At 42.8% G+C, this 21,614-nt stretch overlaps 1 protein-coding gene across 1 annotated transcript in view; it reads left to right on the top strand.

The window, feature by feature from the left end:
• The window catches only part of RFX4 (regulatory factor X4), a 501,498-nt gene that overhangs the window by 413,429 nt on the left and 66,455 nt on the right, over positions 1 to 21,614 (top strand). The window contains 1 exon segment of the mRNA XM_029597552.1: positions 3,358 to 3,493. Within this exon segment, the coding sequence (XP_029453412.1) occupies positions 3,358 to 3,493 (136 nt within the window).

Raw genomic sequence — 21,614 nt, 5'->3', positions numbered from 1 at the left:
AAGGAGGTTCTGGATGTCCGGAAACAAGGCAACACCTGGGAATACCTTCTAGCGTGGGAGGGATTCGGACCTGAGGAGAATTCTTGGGAGCCTGCTAAGAATATACTGGATAAGTCTCTTCTCACAAACTTTCACGCTGAACACCCTGGAAAACCCAAGCCTTCTAGGGGGAGGCCTAAAGGAGGGGGTACTGTTAGGACTGCCGAACTCATCCGCTGCTTATTGCAGCAATATTTTTTCTTGCCTCTATAAAGTTCTTGAGCTGGGTTGAAAAAAGATATAGTTATTTCCTCCATGTTTAATTACACATTTGCAGGGGAATCTCAAAAAGAAAGAGGCCCCCACTGCTAATGCATCAGATTTCAAAGCCAGAAAACTCTTCCTCTTTGTCTGAGTCACTTTAGTTAAATCAGGATAGATCCTTACATTTGTTCCCATGAACATGACTTGTATCTTTTTAAAGTAGGCACGTATAATCTTTCCCAGATCAGCCTTATTTAAAAAAGAGATTAATAAGGTGTTCTCTCTGCAATCTCGTATGTCGATGTTTCCAAAAACGTTGTTAAATTCTCAAAAGCATTAGAGGCCATTTGTACTTGTTGGGTAGAACGAATAAGTAGGAAATACACCTTATCCAGGGATGGAGTTTGATCTGAGGGAATTTCTAATGCTTCTATAAAGTAGCGTTTAATAGTCATTCTTGGAATTTCTCCAATCACCCTGGGGAAATTAAGTACCCTCAGGTTTAAATGCCTCATAATGTTTTCCACATTTTCGAGTCTTCTATTAATATTACCACAGTCTTGTATTAATGTTGCCTGTACCTGCTTTACTTGTTTAATTTCAGTATCTAAATTCAGTAATTTCACCAAAGTTTCCTGCTTCTGCTCTAAGAAACTGTTGTTCAATGTATCCATTTGTTGTGACATTGAGGTTATTTTCCCTGAACAGTCCACAAGAGCCTTAGCCAAGGCTGACGTTAGATTCCAAAGCGAATCTAACATTACTATCTCCGGTTTGGATATATTAAGAATAACATTAGGTAAGGAAAGAGGGCACGACATAGTTCTCTCACCTCCTTCACTCCTCTGGTCACCTCCTCTATCCTGATCCAATTCTCCAATGCTACTCTCTCCGTTGTCCAAGGGAATCTGTGCTAGGGTTCTCCTCTCTGCCGTCCCCTCAGACTGAAAGAGACTTGCCACTTTGGATGTCACTTCCAGCCGCGGAGTCAAGGTCCCTCGCACCGCCGGAGGGAATCATTCTTTCAAGGGGCTAAGGGATATTCCTTCCGAGGTCAGGATACAATCTCCTTCCTGTGACCTGACAGCCGGACCTCTTAGCTCTGAATTCGCTGGTTTCAAGGCACATTGTTCAATCGTTTGCTGTCCGGGGGTGACCACTGAAGCTGAAGGGTAATTCCTGGGTCTCCCCTTTCTCTTTGGAGGCATTTGAAAATTGTAGAAATTGTTTGGAGGAAAAACCCGGAGCAGGTATGAACATGCAACCTTTCAAGGCGCCATCTTGACTCCACCCCCTGGGATCTATGTTTTAATGAAATTAAACACAGTTCAATCTCTGCTGTCCTTATGGAGAATGGCTACAAACTGTTATATCGCTGGTATCTCACGCCCAGCAAACTGCATAGGATATACCCCAGCAACTCTAATCATTGCTGGAGGAAATGTGGGTGTGAAGGCACCATGCTTCATGTATGGTGAAATTGTGCAGTTATCTCTAAATTTTGGGATAAAGTATTCCAATTGATTTGTGAAATCTTGGGTTATCACATTACCAAGGACATTAAGTGCTGCTTGTTGACTTCCCTCCCATGGATCTTAATAAATATCAACAGTTCCCTGTACATACCCAGATCAGTCCAGACAGCTGGGTTTTGCCTCTCTTCCAGGAGATGGAGACAGAGAAAAACTTGAAGAGCACCCCTTCTTAATGTGGTGTGCCACCTGCATATTTTCAGTATTTCTCTGTCTCCAACAGATAGAGGTGGTACAGAACCTGTGGTCCTGAACTACTATTAAAAAAAAAAAAGAAAAAGATTATAAATATTGTGGTAGATGAAGCAGGACAACACTTGAACTGATCCTCCCAGGAGGTAGGCAGATCCTGGTGGGACCATCCCCCCTGGTTGCAGGTGTACCCGGAACTAGGGTTGGACCCTGTTTGCTCCCTTGTGTCAGTGAGGCGCCTTGGGGTGATTACCGGTCCCTCCAGCTTCATCACCCCAGAGCCGGAGAAGTTTCTTTCCTCTGGTAACTTTGTGAGTTTAAGCGGGGAAAAAAAACCGGAGCGAGCCGTTTCTTTTTCTGCTCTCCTGCAAGTCTCTTCTTTTCAGCGGTGCTTTTGGCAGCAGTGGTTTCATCATGGCTGCTTTCAGACTCCATGCTCAGTTTATGGCTCGACGGGCACCTCATGTGCACATCTCTCCTCTCGCCGCCAATGCCACGTGCTTCGAGGTGCGCTGCCTGCGGGGAGCCGGCTTCACAGCTCTCCCATGCAGACCTGTGTTCCCAGTGGGGAGAGAACATCGAATGCAGTGGGAAGAACAGCAGCCAAGCCCCACGGGATGGGTTAGAGGCCAGCTGGGCAGGAAGAAATGGCTGACCCCTTCCCACTGAGCATGGGAAGGGAGGCAAAACCCAGCTGTCTGAACCAATTTTCCTATGTTCTTTCATTACCTGGGTAAATTGACAGCAATCCGTCAAGATAACGTAAATAGATTGACTAAAATATGGCAACCCTATGACCAATGGTTGGTGGTCCCTCTGATTATTTAAAAAGAGGACTTTCACAATTGGCATTGTATGATTCCAGTGGACTTCCACTTACCACTTCACAGTTTTGCTAAAGATGATCAAAGGGGGGGGGGGGGGAAGATGGTATTGTTACTATATTACTTTGTATAATACTACTTATTTCAAATATATTTATGTTACCTGTTTGGAAATTAATAAAAATATAAATAACAAAAAGAAAAGTATTGTTCTAAAGCACTTTTACATGCATTTGAAAGTGATGGTTCAAGGCAGAGTTATTATAGGAAAACTATTTCCACCCACATTTGATTTTCAAGTGTGTACATGTAAATCTATATGCACACATTTATACCAGCTCCTGAGCAGTGTGTATGTTGCTATGGATTACCAGGGGTTTTCAAAGTGAATTCATGTGCATAAGTCTGCTATGAAATTTTCAGCTAAGGTCTGCATGTACTTTCTCCATGGAGGAGGCTGAAAATTACCCTCCCTATGTATTCCTTAGCTGTTACAGCTTTTCCTGTCATAAAATTGGAAGGTTTACTGAGTTTTCATAGTTCTCTAAATGTCTCCTGCATTGCAGATACACAGGAAGCTACAGCTATGGAAGCTACGCCAGTCAGCATCACCCACTGCCAGCTCAGTATCCTTCCCTGCCCCATGACACAGGGATCTCTGCCCCCCTGCACTACTCTGCCTATCACAGGAGCACGTCGCAGGTTGGTGTCCTTTCTGTGACCTTAATTTATCTATTTATTTATTTTATTTACTTTTTTATACCGGTATTCAAATATCACATCGGTTTACATCTTATAATAAACATAAGCAGCATAAAACAATTTAAATTCAACACATGTAAAATCCTAAAACAATAGCAAATAATATATAATCATTAAAAGCTATAAAACTAACTATATGTTACTACAGTAAAATTTAATTAAACACATCAAAGACTTTACCGGAAAGAATGGGAAGGGAAGAGGGGTTGACTTCAGCTTGCAAAGGCTCCCGAAGCAGTGCACACGTTGTAAGCTTAAGAAGTGAAACTGGGGCACACATCACATGTTTTCTGTCTCTAGAGGAATGGTGGGTGATAGGCAACTCCGGGGGGACCTGTTGCCTACTTCGGGGCCAGGGAAAGGAAGCTGTCAAGGGGGAGGTGTGGAGGTCACCCTTCCATGGAAAGAGAGGGGATTGGGGGGGACTTGTGTTAGTGGTAATTAAGTGGGAGGGAGGTGGTTCTCAACCTGTTTCCCATCGTGACACACCTGACAGACAGTGCTCACATGTGTGACCACCTGCTCATTACAAAAATAAAAAAGCCCCGGATTACTTTTATTGTTAAGAATAACACAAGGGAAAGCTAAGAAGACTCTCTCTGAACAGAAATTATATAAATAGTAAACCTCCCATACCAGAACAGCACTAACTTCCAGCACTCAAACATTAACCACCTTACCTAAGAAAAGGTAACACTGAAAATATTACGTCAGGCCTTAAAACTCCAATACGCCTCCTATTAGGAAAATAGAACAAGCCAGGCTGCTTCAGAGCCCTAGCTAGAAACTGCATGCAGCAGAATACTTCACCTAACAAAGAAGAGACCACAAAGCATAAATAGAAACATGCAGACAAAAACTGAACTGGAAACCGCAACAAGCCAGAGACTCTGTATGCAGTGCAACAAAGGAAGAAGAGAAATCACCAGTCCTCATAAAATAAAGCAAGAAATATAAAATCAATAACAGTAAAACCATACTAAAAACATAACTATTATTTCAAAACAGCTGATGAGTGGAATATCCAATAATTATAAACTCATATAAAACATTTCTAGACACCAATAAAATATTTCAGGACAGCAGACACAAAGCCCCAATAATTAAAAATAAAGAGAAAAAAATGCTCATCTCTCCATATCTGGAAACATTCGATTTAGAGGTGCCCTGACATTGTTGCGAATTAGAGGGTTGGGGGGGGGGGGGGGTTGCTTGTAATTCTCTCCTCTCAGTCACACATAAGATTTGTCACACAGGCTATCAATCACACACACATACACATGCTCTTTCTCTTATACACACAGGCTCTCTCTCTCTCTCTCATTTACACATACAGGCTCTCAATCACACACACATACACGTGCTCTTTCTCTTATACACACAGGCTCTCAATCACACACATATACACATGCTCTTTCTCTTATACACACAGGCTCTCAATCACACACACATACACGTGCTCTTTCTCTTATACACACAGGCTCTCAATCACACACACATACACGTGCTCTTTCTCTTATACACACAGGCTCTCAATCACACACACATACACGTGCTCTTTCTCTTATACACACAGGCTCTCAATCACACACACATACACGTGCTCTTTCTCTTATACACACAGGCTCTCAATCACACACATATACACATGCTCTTTCTCTTATACACACAGGCTCTCAATCACACACACATACACGTGCTCTTTCTCTTATACACACAGGCTCTCAATCACACACACATACACGTGCTCTTTCTCTTATACACACAGGCTCTCAATCACACACACATACACGTGCTCTTTCTCTTATACACACAGGCTCTCAATCACACACACATACACGTGCTCTTTCTCTTATACACACAGGCTCTCAATCACACACACATACACGTGCTCTTTCTCTTATACACACAGGCTCTCAATCATATATACACATATACACATGCTCTTTCTCTTATACACACAGGCTCTTAATCATATATACACATACACGTGCTCTTTCTCTTATACACACAGGCTCTCAATCACACACACATACACATCCTCTTTCTCTTATACACACAGGCTCTCAATCACACACGTATACACATGCTCTCTCTCTTATACACACAGGCTCTCAATCACACACACACACACATACACATGCTCTCTCTCTTATACACACAGGCTCTCAATCAAATACATATACACAGGCTCTTTCTCTTATATACACAGGCTCTCAATCACACACACATTCACATGCTCTCTCTCTTATACACACAGGCTCTTAATCATATATACATGCTCTCGCAGTTACACACACAGGCTCTCAATCACACACATATACACATGTTCTTTCTCTTATACACATAGGCTCTCAATCATATATACACATGCTCTTGCAGTTACACATATAGGCTCTCAATCACACACACATACACATGCTCTTTCTCTTATACACACAGGGGTAGAATTTCAAAGTGTTACACGCAATATACACGTGTAACCCCCGAAAACCTACCCCTGCGCATGCCAAGCCTATTTTGCATAGGCTCGGTGGCACGCACAAGCCCCGGGATGTGCATATGTCCCGGGGCTTTGAAAAAGGGGCGGTCTGGGGGCGGGGCTGTGGGCATGGCAGCGATCCAGGGGCGGGCCCGAGTCATCCACCGAAACCCTACTTTTCTCCCTCACTGACACACTTCTTAAAGGCATAGATAATGGCCATTCCTACATCTGAGCAATGCTACATATCTCGTCAGCTTTTGACACCATCAGCCACAAAATTCTGTTAAACAGACTCTCTGAAATTGGCATAACAGACACAGCCCTTCAATGGTTTGAATCTTACCTAGATAATAGACATTACAAAGTCAAAATAGGAAATAGCGAATCTCATCCTATCATGTTAACCCGAGGCATACCCCAAGATTCCTCTTTATCCTCTACGCTCTTCAACATATACATGCTGCCCCTTTGCCAACTCCTATCTGATCTAGGTCTCACTCACTTCATTTATGCTGATGATGTCCAAATTCTAATCCCCATCACAGAATCCATTCCCAAATCCCTCCAACTCTGGGAAAACTGTCTCACATTGATCAAGAAACTCCTAACTTATTTAAATCTCTCCCTTAATACCTCCAAAACAGAACTCCTTCTCATATCCCATAACCCTAACACTATGACTCTTACTGACACCTACTCCTATCATCCCACACACCCAATCATGCACCTGGTAAGAGACCTAGGCGTCATCCTAGATAGCCAGCTAAACCTAAAAAAATTCATAAACTCTATGAAAGACTGCTACTACAAATTGCACGTCCTTCATCTCAATGATTTCCAAACCATCCTCCAAGCAATAATCTTCTCCAAAATATACTACTGCAACGCCCTACTTCTAGGCCTCTCTGCTACAACCCTCAAATCCTTCCAAATGTTACAAATGCCACTGCCAGAGTCCTCACAAACACACGCAGAAACGAACATATCACTCCTATTCCAAGGCTCCCAACCCCTTTCAGAATTCTCTTTAAGAGTCATACAATAATATGCAAGACCCTACATAATCAAAACGTTCACTGGCTTAACAACTCCCTCCACTTCCATACCCCTAATAGACCCACCAGATCTGCCTACAATGGAACCTTACACATACCCTCACCTAAACTTACACATCTAGTCTCCACCAGTGAACGAGCACTTTCTATTGCTGGCCGCTATAACTGGAACGCAATGCCTCCCGACCTACGACTAGAACCCTGCACACAGAAATTTTAAAAAAATTGAAAACCTGGCTCTTCAAACAGGCCTTTGTATAACTCCCATTCTCCACCAAATCCTTCGTCCTATTATTAAAATATTTTACAAGTTTCCTGTATATAGTTTTTTCATTCCTTGTTTTCATTTTTTTCTCGCCCTTATATTTTACACTAAATATATAACTGCGAATCTTATAGAAATTGTAATTCTTTCTATAAATATTTTGATGTAATTTTCTTTTTCTCCTTGTTCCCTTCATCGTTTTGCTATCTGATCTTTGTAAACCGATGTGATGTGCAAACGAATGTCGGTATATAAAAGTCTTAAATAATAATAAATAAATATAATCACAGTATTTTTTCCAGTTACCATATGTAATCTTCATTTTATGTGAAATTATTTTTATGTATTTTCTGATTAATCCATATTTATTAGTTTGAAGTACTTCACATTGTCTCTTGAGAGTTACATACTGTCAAATCTTTAATTCTGTTGAAAAGCTATTTGTCTGCACCCATTTTGGTCTGATTTATTTGTTTAAGAACATCATATTAGAGGTCTAGAGTAAATGTATACCACCAATCAAAAAAAGACAATAAGGCCCAGAAGTACTACACTTTTTTCTCATACATCTGGCCCTAAGTGGTCCAAAAATAAGGCAGTATGGTTTAAGGGCAAAATAAAAGATGCTATCAAAAGCAAAAAGGCATTATTTAAAATGTGTAAATTGTGACAAAATGAGAAAAATAGTTTTCCATTGATAAGCAGAGCTGAATTAACCATAGCGTATGAGTGGCATCATCTAACGGCACCGAACAGACCTCTCTCTGTTAGCTAGTAGAGCATTTAGCTCTACTGACTATATGCAGGAAATCCCTTGCAGGCATTGCTTAATGAACCTCCTCAGTCTTTTTTGTCCAAGCATAGCATGGACTGTATTCTGTCTCTCTATGTTTTTTGTCTAACTTTTGTACAACTTCTTCACCTTAGGAGCTGCCTCACTGTCTCAACAGCACTTTTCAATGCTACCAAAAAACTGTGTGTATCATCTGATACTAAGCAGGTTGTGGGTACATATAAAAATAAAAATACAAATAAAACCACTTTAAAATATCTGTATGTGAATGCCAGAAAAATAAAACTGGAGGGTTAAAATCTATGGCGCTAAAGGAAGATGGAGTGGAGAAATAGCCTAATGGTTAGAGCTGTGGGCTACACTGCTTGTGACCTTATCCTCTCTTGCCTGATTTGCTAAGGCTTTTCTCCCATTCTGTGTCTATGTGAAAAAAGTTTAGTAAATGAGGCAATTACATTATAAACCCTGGATGTAATCTGCTTTGAAGTTCCAAAAAGCAGAATATAAATAAATAAGATATAGCCATAATAGGAATCTCTGAGACCTGGTGAAAGGAGGATAACCAGTGGGATACTATGATACCAGGGTACAATTATATTGCCATGACATGATAGATAAAATTGGTAGAGGATGGGCACTGTATGTTAAGGATGTCATTGAATCAAGTATAATAAATTTTGTAGAAAACAAACTGCACTCTGGAATCCTTATGGATAGAAATTCTCAGAATTAATGGGATATTTTGCCTCTTGCCTGGCCAGCAAAACGTTACAGTTAGACTGGCTAGTAAAATGGGCAACACAATAATAAAAGGAGACTTCAATTACCCCAATATTGATTGAGTAAATGTCACATCAGGACATGCAAGGGAGGTGACGTTTCTAGATGCCGTCAATGATTGCTTCAGAGGGGGGAACTATGTTAGATCTAGTTTTCAGTGAAACCAGGACCTGGTGCAAGAGATAAAGGTGGTGGATCTGCTTGGCAAAAGTGATTATAATGTAATAAAATTTGATATAATCACTGGAAGATAAATCCTAAGGAAAACTATATGTATCAAGCTACTATAGCACAGGTTCCTACCCCCACAAGCTTATCATGTGTTGGACCTAGCTGTGTCTGAATCTGAGTGAACCCTGCAAGCTGCCACAGCCAAAGCGTATGAATATAAAAATATGTCAAACCCCTCGTGACAGACTGAGAGACTTCCTTTCCAGAGATATCCAGACCGAGGAGCGCATGGCTGGATCACCCTCCTACGAGACAGTGAAGTAATCTAAACTTTGCACAGAGAGAGAAGGTTTATTTCCTTGCCAGCTCCCACATCATGAGGAAATTCCTCATTTGGTTTTTCTGCACACAGTTTTGTGTTTGGGACAGGGTTCACCCTTTACAAACTGGTGATATTGGGGTGGATCTGTTTCCTCCTCCCCCCTTTTTTTTGAGAACTCGGGGGAAAGACAAACCTTCCTCTATTAGCATTCCTTTTCTTTCTTTCTTTCTTTTTTTTACTATAAGAACTTGTCATACTGGGTCAGACCAAGGGTCCATCAAGCCCACCATCCTGTCTCCAACAGTGGCCAATCCAAGTCACAAATACCTGGCAATTACCCAAACATTAACTATATCCCATGCTATTAATGCCAGAAATAACAGTGGCTATTCCCTAAGTCAACTTGACTAAAAGCAGTTTATGGACTTCTCCAAGAACTTATCCAAATCATTTTTAAACCCAGCTATACTAACTACATCCTCTGGCAATTAAATCCAGAGTTTAATTTTGCATTGAGTGAAAAAGAATTTTCTCCAATTTGTTTTAAATGTGCTACTTGCTAACTTCATGGAGTGCCCCTTAGCCCTTCTATTATCTGAAAGACAACATAACTGATTCATATTTACTCCTTCTAATCCTCTCATGATTATATAGAGCTCTTTCATATCCCTCATCAGCCATATCTTCTCCAAGCTGAGCAGCCCTAACCTCTTTAACCTTTCCTCATAGGAGAGTCATTCCATCCCCTTTATCATAACGTTTTAGTTTTCATAGAAGCCTCTCATGAGGGACTTTGTCAAACACCTTATGAAAATCCAAATACACTACATCCACTGGTTCATCTTCCATATTTTTATTAACTGCTTCAAAAAAATGTAGCAGTTTTGTAAGGTAAGACTTTCCTTGTATAAATCCATGCTGGCTATGTTCCAGTAAACCATGTCTTTCTTATTTTTCTTTGTTTTTGTACTAGTGTTTTTGTTTCCACTATTTTTCCAGGCACTGATGTCAGGGTCACTGGTCTATAGTTTCCCAGATCACTCCTGGAGCCCTTTTTAAATACTGGGGTTATGGTTAGGGTCTTCAGCTATGATGGTTGATTTTAATGATAGGTTACAAATTTTTACTAATAGATCTGAATTTCATTTTTGAGTTCTTTCAGAACCCTAGGGTGTATATCATCCGGTCCAGGTGATTTACTACACTTCAGTTTGTCAATCTGGCCAACTACATCTTCCAGCTACACCATGATTTGTTTCCATTCATCCGATTCATCACTCTTGAAAACTGTTTCCGGGACCAGTATTTCCCCAACATCCTCAATAGTAAACAAGGAAGCAAAGATTCATTTTGTCTTTCTGTAATGGTCTTATCTTCCATAAGAGCCCCTTTAACCCTCAATCATCTAACGGTCCAGCCGAATCCCTCACAGGTTTCTTGCTTTGATATATATTATTATGAGTTTTTGCCTCTATGGCCAACTTCATTTCAAATTGTCTCTTAGCCCCTCTTATCAATCTTTTACATTTAACATGACAATGCTTATAAGAACATAAGAACATGCCATACTAGGTCAGAGCAAGGGTCCATCAAGCCCAGCATCCTGTTTACAACAGTGGCCAATCCAGGCCATAAGAACCTGGCAAGTACCCAAAAACTAAGTCTATTCCATGTTACCGTTCCTAGTAATAACAGTGGCTAATTTCTAAGTCAACTTAATTAATAGCAGGTAATGGACTTCTCCTCCAAGAACTTATCCAATCCTTTTTTAAACACAGCTATACTAACTGCACTAACCATATCCTCTGGCAACAAATTCCAGAGTTTAATTGTGCGTTGAGTGAAAAAGAACTGTCTCCGATTAGTTTTAAATGTGCCACATGCTAACTTCATGGAGTGCCCCCTAGTCCTTCTATTATCCGAAAGAGTAAATAACCGATTCACATCTACCCGTTCTAGACCTCTTATGATTCTAAACACCTCTATCATATCCCGCTTCAGCTGTCTCTTCTCCAAGCTGAAAAAACCTAACCTCTTTAGTCTTTCCTCATAGGGGAGCTGTTCCATTCCCCTTATCATTTTGGTAGCCCTTCTCTGTACCTTCTCCATCGCAATTATATCTTTTTTGAGATGCGGTGACCAGAATTGTACACAGTATTCAAGGTGCGGTCTCACCATGGAGCGATACAGAGGCATTATGACATTTTCCGTTTTATTCACCATTCCCTTTCTAATAATTCCCAACATTCTGTTTGCTTTTATGACTGCCACAGCACACTGAGCCGACGATTTCAATGTGTTATCCACTATGACACCTAGATCTCTTTCTTGGGTTGTAGCACCTAATATGGAACCCAACATTGTGTAATTATAGCATGGGTTATTTTTCTCTATATGCATCACCTTGCACTTATCCACATTAAATTTCATCTGCCGTTTTGATGCCCAATTTTCCAGTCTCACAAGGTCTTCCTGCAATTTATCACAATCTGCTTGTAATTTAACTACTCTGAACAATTTTGTATCATCTGCAAATTTGATTACCTCACTCGTCGTATTTCTTTCCAGATCATTTATAAATATATTGAAAAGTAAGGGTCCCATTACAGATCTCTGAGGCACACCACTGCCCACTACCTTCCACTGGGAAAATTGTCCATTTAATCCTACTCTCTGTTTCCTGTCTTTTAGCCAGTTTGTAATCCCCGAAAAGACATCGCCACCTATCCCATGACTTTTTACTTTTCCTAGAAGCCTCTCATGAGGAACTTTGTCAATCGCCTTCTAAAAATCCAAGTACACTACATCTACTGGTTCACCTTTATCCACATGTTTATTAACTCCTTCAAAAAAGTGAAGCAGATTTGTGAGGCAAGACTTACCGTGGGTAAAGCCATCCTGACTTTGTTCCATTAAACCATGTCTTTCTATATGTTCTGTGATTTTGATGTTTAGAACACTTTCCACTATTTTTCCTGGCACTGAAATCAGGCTAACTGGTCTGTAGTTTCCTGGATCGCCCCTGGAGCCCTTTTTAAATATTGGGGTTACATTAGCTATCCTCCAGTCTTTAGTTACAATGGATGATTTTAATGATAGGTTACAAATTTTTACTAATAGGTCTGAAATTTCATTTTTTAGTTCCTTCAGAACTCTGGGGTGTATACCATCCGATCCAGGTGATTTACTACTCTTCAGTTTGTCAATCAGGTCTAACACATCTTCTAGGTTCACCGTGATTTGGTTCAATCTGTTCAGAACTGAGTTAACAGTCTGCATGGAGTTAGCAATCTGTTCAGAACTGAGTTGCTGGAGTAGCAATCTGTTCAGGATCTGATGCCTGATGGGAGGAGCAATCAGATACGAGTTAGCAACCTGTATTGTTTGGGATAGTTGTGGGTGGATCCTTGGGCCGGTGGCAGATGACCACGCCCCCATGGGAAGATTCTGAGAGGGACCACCTGTCAGGCTCAGAGTTAGGAGACAGACACACACTAGTTCTTTTATTAAACAGTATATTGAACCACCAGAGATGGCAGTAGTGAGCTGGAAAGCCTGGCTGGGCTGTAGTCCCTCAGATACTGGAACAGCGATCCCTGGAGGCTGAGCTGTAGAGAAACTTAGATATAGTGAGTAGGCAGGGTATGCAGATGGTAATACTCACACAATGTCCCAATAAAGCCCAGGAGCTGGAATGTTTAGACCCTCGAGGAGCGAGTACCTGGTTCCAGGGAAAGCACTAAGAGAATGATGGTAACTCACTGATGTAGCTGATATAGTTGGTAGTGATGACTTCCATGCAGAAGAGTATAAGAAGCAAGTCTGGGAACTAGGGCCCTTGAGGAGCGAGTACCAGTTCCAGACTGTCACCTGAAAAACAAAGGAGAGGGCGAGGCCCCTGAGGAGCGGGTACCTCTGGTAAGTCCAAGGAGGCAGAGTTGCTTAGAAAGGCAAAGCGAGTTCGTTGTCAATCCTTGCTAACTCGATGTGTTAGCAAGTGATGTCATCTTTGGGGGTCGCCCCTGAGGTTTGCGCCATTGCCGGTACTTCAGTCGGGGCCGCGTGCGCGCCCCTAGACCTCCAGGAACATGGTGGATAGCAGCGTCGAGCCGGTCTGGGAACGCCCGAAGACTTGCAGCAGAAGAACGCCGCAGCAGCCAATATTCCCACGGTCAGAGAGGGAGGTAAGGAGGGCGGAGAGAGGGCATCAGGCACCGACGGACACAACAGAGTCCATCTGAATCATTACCCATCAAAACCTTCTCCAGTACGGGTACCTCCCCAACATCCTCTTCAGTAAAAAGAACATATAGAAAGACATGGTTTAATGGAACAAAGTCAGCATGGCTTTACCCAGGGCAAATCTTGCCTCACAAATCTGCTTCACTTTTTTGAAGGAGTTAATAAACATGTGGATAAAGGTGAACTGGTAGATGTAGTATACTTGGATTTTCAGAAGGCATTTGACAAAGTTCCTCATGAGAGGCTTCTAGGAAAAGTAAAAAGTCATGGGATAGGTGGCGATGTCCTCTCGTGGCTTGCAAACTGGCTAAAAGACAGGAAACAGAGAGTAGGATTAAATGGACATTTTTCTCAGTGGAAGGGAGTGGACAGTGGAGTGCCTCAGGGATCTGTATTGGGACCCTTACTTTTCAATATATTTATAATGATCTGGAAAGAAATACGACGAGTGAGATAATCAAATTTGCAGATGACACAAAATTGTTCAGAGTAGTTAAATCACAAGCAGATTGTGATAAATTGAAGGAAGATCTTGTGAGACTGGAAAATTGGGCATCCAAATGGCAGAAGAAATTTAATGTGGATAAGTGCAAGGTGATGCATATAGAGAAAAATAACCCATGCTATAATTACACAATGTTGGGTTCATATTAGGTGCTACAACCCAAGAAAGAGATCTAGGCGTCATAGTGGATAACACATTGAAATCCTCGGTTCAGTGTGCTGCTTCAGTCAAAAAAGCAAACAGAATGTTGGGAATTATTAGAAAGGGAATGGTGAATAAAACGGAAAATGTCATAATGCCTCTGTATCACTCCATGGTGAGACCACACCTTGAATACTGTGTACAATTCTGATCGCCGCATCTCAAAAAGATATAATTGCGATGGAGAAGGTACAGAGAAGGGCTACCAAAATGATAAGGGGAACGGAACAGCTCCCCTATGAGGAAAGACTAAAGAGGTTAGGACTTTCAGCTTGGAGAAGAGTTGGCTGAGGGGGGATATGATAGAGATGTTTAAAATTATGAGAGGTCTAGAACGGGTAGATGTGAATCGGTTATTTACTCTTTCGGATAGTAGAAAGACTAGGGGGCACTCCATGAAGTTAGCATGGGGCACATTTAAAACTAATTGGAGAAAGTTCTTTTTTACTCAACGCACAATTAAACTCTGGAATTTGTTGCCAGAGGATGTGGTTAGTGCAGTTAGTATAGCGGTGTTTAAAAAGGATTGGATAAGTTCTTGGAGGAGAAGTCCATTACCTGCTATTAAGTTCACTTAGAGAATAGCCACTGCCATTAGCAATGGTAACATGGAATAGACTTAGTTTTTGGGTACTTGCCAGGTTCTTATGGCCTGGATTGGCCACTGTTGGAAACAGGATGCTGGGCTTGATGGACCCTTGGTCTGACCCAGTATGGCATTTTCTTATGTAAACACCGAAGCAAAGAAATCATGTAATCTTTTCGCGATGGCCTTATCTTCTCTAAGTGCCCCTTTAAACCCTCGACCATCTAATGATCCAACTGAATCCCTCACAGGCTTTCTGCTTCGGATATATTTAAAAAAGTTTTACTGTGAGTTTTTGACTCTACGGCCAACTTCTTTTCAAATTCTCTCTTAGCCTATCTTATCAATGTCTTACATTTAACTTGCCAACGTTTATGCATTATTCTATTTTCTTCTGTTGGATCCTTCTTCCGATTTTTGAATGAAGATCTTTTTCCTAAAATAGCTTCCTTCACCTCCCCTTTTAACCATGCCGGTAATCGTTTTGCCTTCTTTCCACCTTTCTTAATGTGTGGAACACATCTGGACTGTTCTTCTAGGATGGTATTTTTTAACAATGACCACGCCTCTTGCACACTTTTTACTTTTGTAGCTGCTCCCTTCAGTTTTTTCCTAACTATTTTTCTCATTTTATCAGAGTTTCCCTTTTGAAAGTTTAGCACGAGAGCCATGGATTTGCTTACTGTCCCCCTTCCGGTCATTAATTCAAATTTGATCATATTATGATCACTATTGCCAAGCGGCCCCACCACCGTTACCTCTCTCACCAAATCCTGTGCTCCACTGAGAATTAGATCTAAAATTGCTCCCTCTCTTCGGTTCCTGAACCAATTGCTCCATAAAGCTATCATTTATTCCATCCAGGAATTGTATCTCTCTAGCGTGTCCTGATGATACATTTACCCAGTCAAGCTTTCCCAGACACTTAATACCGCCCAGATGCCTTGATAAACTCAATCATGAACTTCCTCATTGAATTATCTTATTTGGGCTCTCTCTAGCTTTCGCTGCTACTGGTCAGTCCTCCACTTAATCCATCAATTTATTCTCTTTCATGTTACAAAACTACGTTGCATCAATTTTATAACTTGAAAACTCTTTTAGGCATTTTCCCGGACCTAATGCCCACAACAAATTTCAGCACAGAGCGATTTACTCAAATGCTAGTACTCGCAATCCCTATATTCCATAGTACCTCTTGTTTTCATTTTCCTTGTCCCCTTTTTAAGCTACTTTACTCAATTGTTTTTTGTAATCTGTACCATTGTCCCGACCTCAAATCTGTACCATTATCCCAAGTTCAAATGTCCTTTGCAACCTTTAATACTACACCAAGTTCAAATGTTCCCTATAACTATGCTATGTTCAATTTTGTACTTTGTTATAGTGTTCAATATAAAGCCCCCCCCCCCCTTTTCTCCTTGGGTGTTCTCATTCTGAGTCTGTAACTGTACCATTATACCTAGTTCAAATGTTCCCTGTAACTATACTACTAGTTCGAATGTTCCCTGTAACTATACTACGTTCAATTTGTACTTTGTTCTATTGTTCTATGTTCTATTGTTCTATGTAAAGCCCCTACCCCCGTTTTGGGCGTCTCACTGTTTTATGTAAACCGGAGTGATTTGTATTTCATACAAGAACCTCGGTATATAAAAATTAAAAATAAATAAATAAATAAAATATTGGGGTAATTGAAGTCTCCCATTATTACCGCACTACCAATTTGGTTAGCTTCCCTAATTTCTCTTAGCATTTCACTGTCAGTCTCAGCATCTTGACCAGGTGGATGGTAGTACACCCCTATCACTATAGTCTTCCCCGACACACAAGGGATTTCTACCCATAAATATTCAATTGTGCATTTAGTCTCATGCAGGATGTTTATCCTTTTGGACTCTATGCCATCCCGGACATAAAGCGCCACACCGCCTCCCGGGTGCTCCTCTCTGTCATTGTGATATAATTTGTACCCCGGTATAGCTCTGTCCTATTGGTTGTCCTCCTTCCACCATGTCTCTGGGATGCCAATTAAGTCTATGTCATCATTCATTGCTATACATTCTAATTCTCCCATCTTACTTCTTAGACTTCTGGCATTAGCATACAAACATTTCAGAGTTTGTTTTTTTGTTTGTATTTTCATTCTGCTTTTTAATTGATGGGGATAAGTTAGAATTTTTTAGCTCAAGTGAGTTTTTAGTTACAGGCACTTGTACTACTTTTCTTATTATTGGAACCTCACTGTTGGGATGCTCTAATTCTAATGCATTATTAGTATCCTTTGAAGATACCTCTCTCCGAACCATGTGCTGCTGAGAGACTGTTTTCATCCCAAACATTTTAAGGAGAAGATAACAATTCGCCAATTTTTGTGCCTTTGTAGATTATGCACAACAAACATTAAATATGTTAGAAAAGCAGAAGAATTTTCTGAATGGTTTTGAGAAAGGGGATATACCAACAAAATTTATTTATAGGTTTTTATATACCGAAGTATTGGTGAGGGCCTTCACTCCGGTTGTTGGGGAGCGCTAGGAGAGCGATCCCACTTCCTGGGAGATGTGTGTCCTTGGGCCACGGCTCGACCCCAGAGGAACTCTGAAGAGTTGCCGCGGGAGGCATGGCATGCCCGAGCATGGGCTGGATGGCAGCTAGGCTGGAGTAACGACTGGGAGGACAGGCCCTCCTCTGGACCTGCACGCTTCGGAAGACCCAACAACGCAATGTTGGTCTTGTGAACAGTCCTCCGACCGTTCCCAGCCCTTTCGGACCTGCCGCAGGGTACGGCACGAAGCGGCAGGCCGGATGGAGGCCAGGGCAGCGAAGACTGGAACATGGATTCAGACGAGACTCAGGAACAATGTAGACTCGGGCACAGACTTGGACTCAGGAACGAGGTACTGGAATCATAGACATGGACTCAGGCACAGACGTGGACTCAGGAACGAGGTACTGGTGGAATCATAGACGTGGACTCAGGAACGAGGTACTGGAATCAGAGACGTGGACTCAGGAACGAGGTACTGGAAGCACAGACGTGGACTCAGGCACAAACGTGCTCAGGAACGAGGTATCAGGCACTCAGGAGCGAGGTACAGGGGTGGCAATATGAAGCGCCCTACTCAGTCCATCCGTGGGGCTGGTCGCGGGCCACAACATGGGTTGCCGCAGGATGCCAGGCTTTCAGAAGGTTCAGGAACAAGGTAATGACTTCTCGGAGACTCAGAAATGAGGTACATGGCTTGCATCACGAAGCACCCTACTCAGCCCGCCCGTGGGGCTGGTCGCAGACCACGACATGGCTTGCCGCGAGGTACCAGGACATTAACCGACTCAGGAACAAGGTACTAGCTTTCAGGAGATTCAGGAATAAGGTAAAGACTTCTCGGAGACTCAGAAACGAGGTACATGGCTTGCATCAAGAAGCGCCCTACTCAGCCCGCCCATGGGGCTGGTCACGGACCACGACATGGCTTGCCGCGAGGTATCAGGACATTAACCGACTCAGGAACAAGGTACTAGCTTTCAGGCGATTTCAGGAACAAGGTACAAGGCTTGCATCATCTGGACTGGAACACGGATACCGGATTGGAAGACAGACCTTAGGGCAGGAACATGAACAACAGGCGGACATCAGGGCTGGAACAGCAGGCAAACATCAGGACTGGAACAGCAGGCAGACATCAGGACAAGACGAGGAGCTCCAACAGAGAACAAGAAACACTGGACCTTGCAGAAGTGCTGGGACACGGCCGACTCCTGGAGCGAAGGATAGCAGGATCCCAGGAGTGACCAACTCCTTGCGAAGGCAACGATAGACTGGACGCTGAGCCCTTTTGTAGGGCTGATGAGGACAACGCCCAGGGAGGGGTCAGCAGGGGGACACACCTGGCTGGCCCTTGAAGAGGAGTAGAGAGGCGCGCGCCCGTGCCCTAGGGAGCTGGAGTGAAGAGAGCTGGGTCGTTGGTGGCGTTCCCAGCCACGTGGAAGGCCCAAGGAGAAGCAAGCAGGCAGCGGGAGCAGCCCTGCCATGGGCTGAAGGTAAGGAGCGATGGCAGGCTGCAGGAGCGGCTCCCAGCCGTGAAGCATCAGGTAAGAAGCAGAGAGGCAGGAGAACGAAGGGCTGACTGCCAGCAGAGTAGAGAGCTGCAGGCAGTGTAGAGAGCTGCAGGCACCGGCAGGGACGGCCTCCCTGCCAGGCGAGGACCCGGACTGCAGCACGGGCACCAGCAGGGACGCCCTCCCTGCCGGCTGAGGACCCCGGGAGCGGCAGAGCACGCCGGGGAAAGCCAGGAAAGACAGCGGGGGTCCCGACCGTGAAGGAGAGCTCGCGGTGGGTCGGCCCTGCTGCACGGAGCAAGAGGCGGCCGGGGAGGAGCCCAGAGTCCACGGCAGAACCGCCGCAAGGGCAGCAGCGTCAGCGGCCCGACTGGCCGCACGAGGTAAGGAGCCTGCCCGCGAGGAGCGCGGGCAGGACCGCAACACCGGTTTACATTTTTAACAACGAGATACAGTAACAATCACATTAGTGACTTTAATATAACATTTAACATGGGTGAGGTGCCTTAATAGTCAAAAAATATCAATTTTAACATGAAAGGGTTAGGGAGGAGATATAAATTGAGATCGGTGGATCAACTTAAGTGCGGGGTTGGAGATAAACTAGGAAGAGATCTTGAAAAAGAGAGAGAAAAATATACAACAGTGCGTCAGGAGAGGGAGCTAGGAGTGTCAGTTGGTGCATGGCTCAGGGGGGGTAATGAGAGAGGGGGTGTTAGGGGGGAGTTAAGATAGATGGTGTCATCGGGGAGGAGGTTGGGATTAGGGGGGAAGGGAAAGGGATTGAAGGTGAGGAGGTGGTAGGTGAACTGCTGTAGTTGTCGTATGTGTTGGTTTATCCAATCCCATCTTTGTAAGCTTGTTCGAAGAGCCATGTTTTGAGTAATTTTTTGAACAGAATGGTGTTGTTTTGAGTCCGGAGGTTGGATGGAAGGGAGTTCCAGAGGTGGGGTCTGGCTATTGAGAATGCTCTTTTTCTGGTGGTGGTTAATTTGGCAGTGATGACTGGAGGTATTTCGAATTGTATTTTGTTGGTTGATCTTGTACATCGGTGGGAGTGGTGAATTTGGATTAGAGATTTGAAGCAGTTGGAGTCATTGTGGTGAATTGCGTTGTGAATGATTGTTAGGGTTTTGTACTCTATCCTTTTTTCAATGGGGAGCCAATGTAGGTCTTTTAGTATGGGTGAGATATGGTCAGTTCTTTTGAGGCCGGTGAGGATACGAGCAGTGGCGTTTTGTAGATTTTGCAGAGGGTGTATAGTTGATTTTGGCAGACCTATCAAGAGGGAGTTACAGTAGTCGTTGCCTGAGAATATCAAGGATTGGAGAATGGTTCTGAAGTCGGATTGGTTAAGTAAGGGTTTGAGGATGGAAAGTTTGTGGAAGCCTTCTTTTGTTTTAGAGGCGATGTGTTTTTTGAGGTTGAGTTGGGGGTCGATCCAGAATCCTAGGTCTTTGACGAATTCTTTTAGTTTGATGGGGGTGTTATCGATGAGGATGGGGTGTATTAGGTGATCACCGGAGTTGTTTCTTTCGATCAACATACATTCAGTTTTGTCGGTGTTGATGCAAAGCTTTAGTTAGTTTAATAGGAGTTTAATTCGGTTGAAGGTCGTGGCTGCGAATTTTAGAGTGTTCTCCAGGGAGTTTGAGACAGAGATGATTAGCTGTATGTTGTCAGCATATAGGAAGTAGGTGATGGAGAGGCTTGATAGAAGTTGGCAGAGTGTAGTAGGTAGATGTTGAATAGGATGGCGGATAGCAAGGATCCGTGGGGTACACCAGTTTCAAGAGGGATGGCATCGGAGGTGTGGTTGTTTAGGTTAACCTTGTAGGATCTGTTTTGGAGGAAAGAAGAGAACCATTCTAGTGTTTTTCCAGATAGGCCTATTTCGGAAAGCATGCAGATTAGGCTACTGTGCTCAACTGTGTCAAAAGCAGCAGATAGGTCGAGTAGGATGAGAATGTACCGTTGTCCATGGTCAAAACCTCTTAAAATTGTGTTTGTTAGATTGGTGAGTAGAGTTTCCGTACTGTGATTTTTTCTGAAGCTGTGTTGGGTTGGGTACAGGATGTTGTTTGTATCAAGGTGGTCGTTCAGTTGTTTAAGGGCAGCTTTCTCGGTTAGTTTGGCGAGAAATGAGAGGTTTGAAATGGGACGGTAGTTATTCAGGTCGTAGGGGTCAAGGTTCTTTTTTTTTAAGATTGGTTTTATGGTGGCTACTTTTAGGTTGGTCAGAAGATCTCCTTCTTCAAGAGATTTGTTAATGATTGCAGAGTCTCACAAGGTCTTCCTGCAATTTATCACAATCTGCTTGTAATTTAACTACTCTGAACAATTTTGTATCATCTGCAAATTTGATTACCTCACTCGTCGTATTTCTTTCCAGATCATTTATAAATATATTGAAAAGTAAGGGTCCCATTACAGATCTCTGAGGCACACCACTGCCCACTACCTTCCACTGGGAAAATTGTCCATTTAATCCTACTCTCTGTTTCCTGTCTTTTAGCCAGTTTGTAATCCCCGAAAAGACATCGCCACCTATCCCATGACTTTTTACTTTTCCTAGAAGCCTCTCATGAGGAACT

The sequence above is a fragment of the Rhinatrema bivittatum genome, chromosome 4 (assembly GCF_901001135.1).
Source record: "Rhinatrema bivittatum chromosome 4, aRhiBiv1.1, whole genome shotgun sequence".
Classification (NCBI taxonomy): Eukaryota; Metazoa; Chordata; class Amphibia; order Gymnophiona; family Rhinatrematidae; genus Rhinatrema; species Rhinatrema bivittatum.
This window is presented reverse-complemented; position numbering and strand designations above follow the sequence as displayed.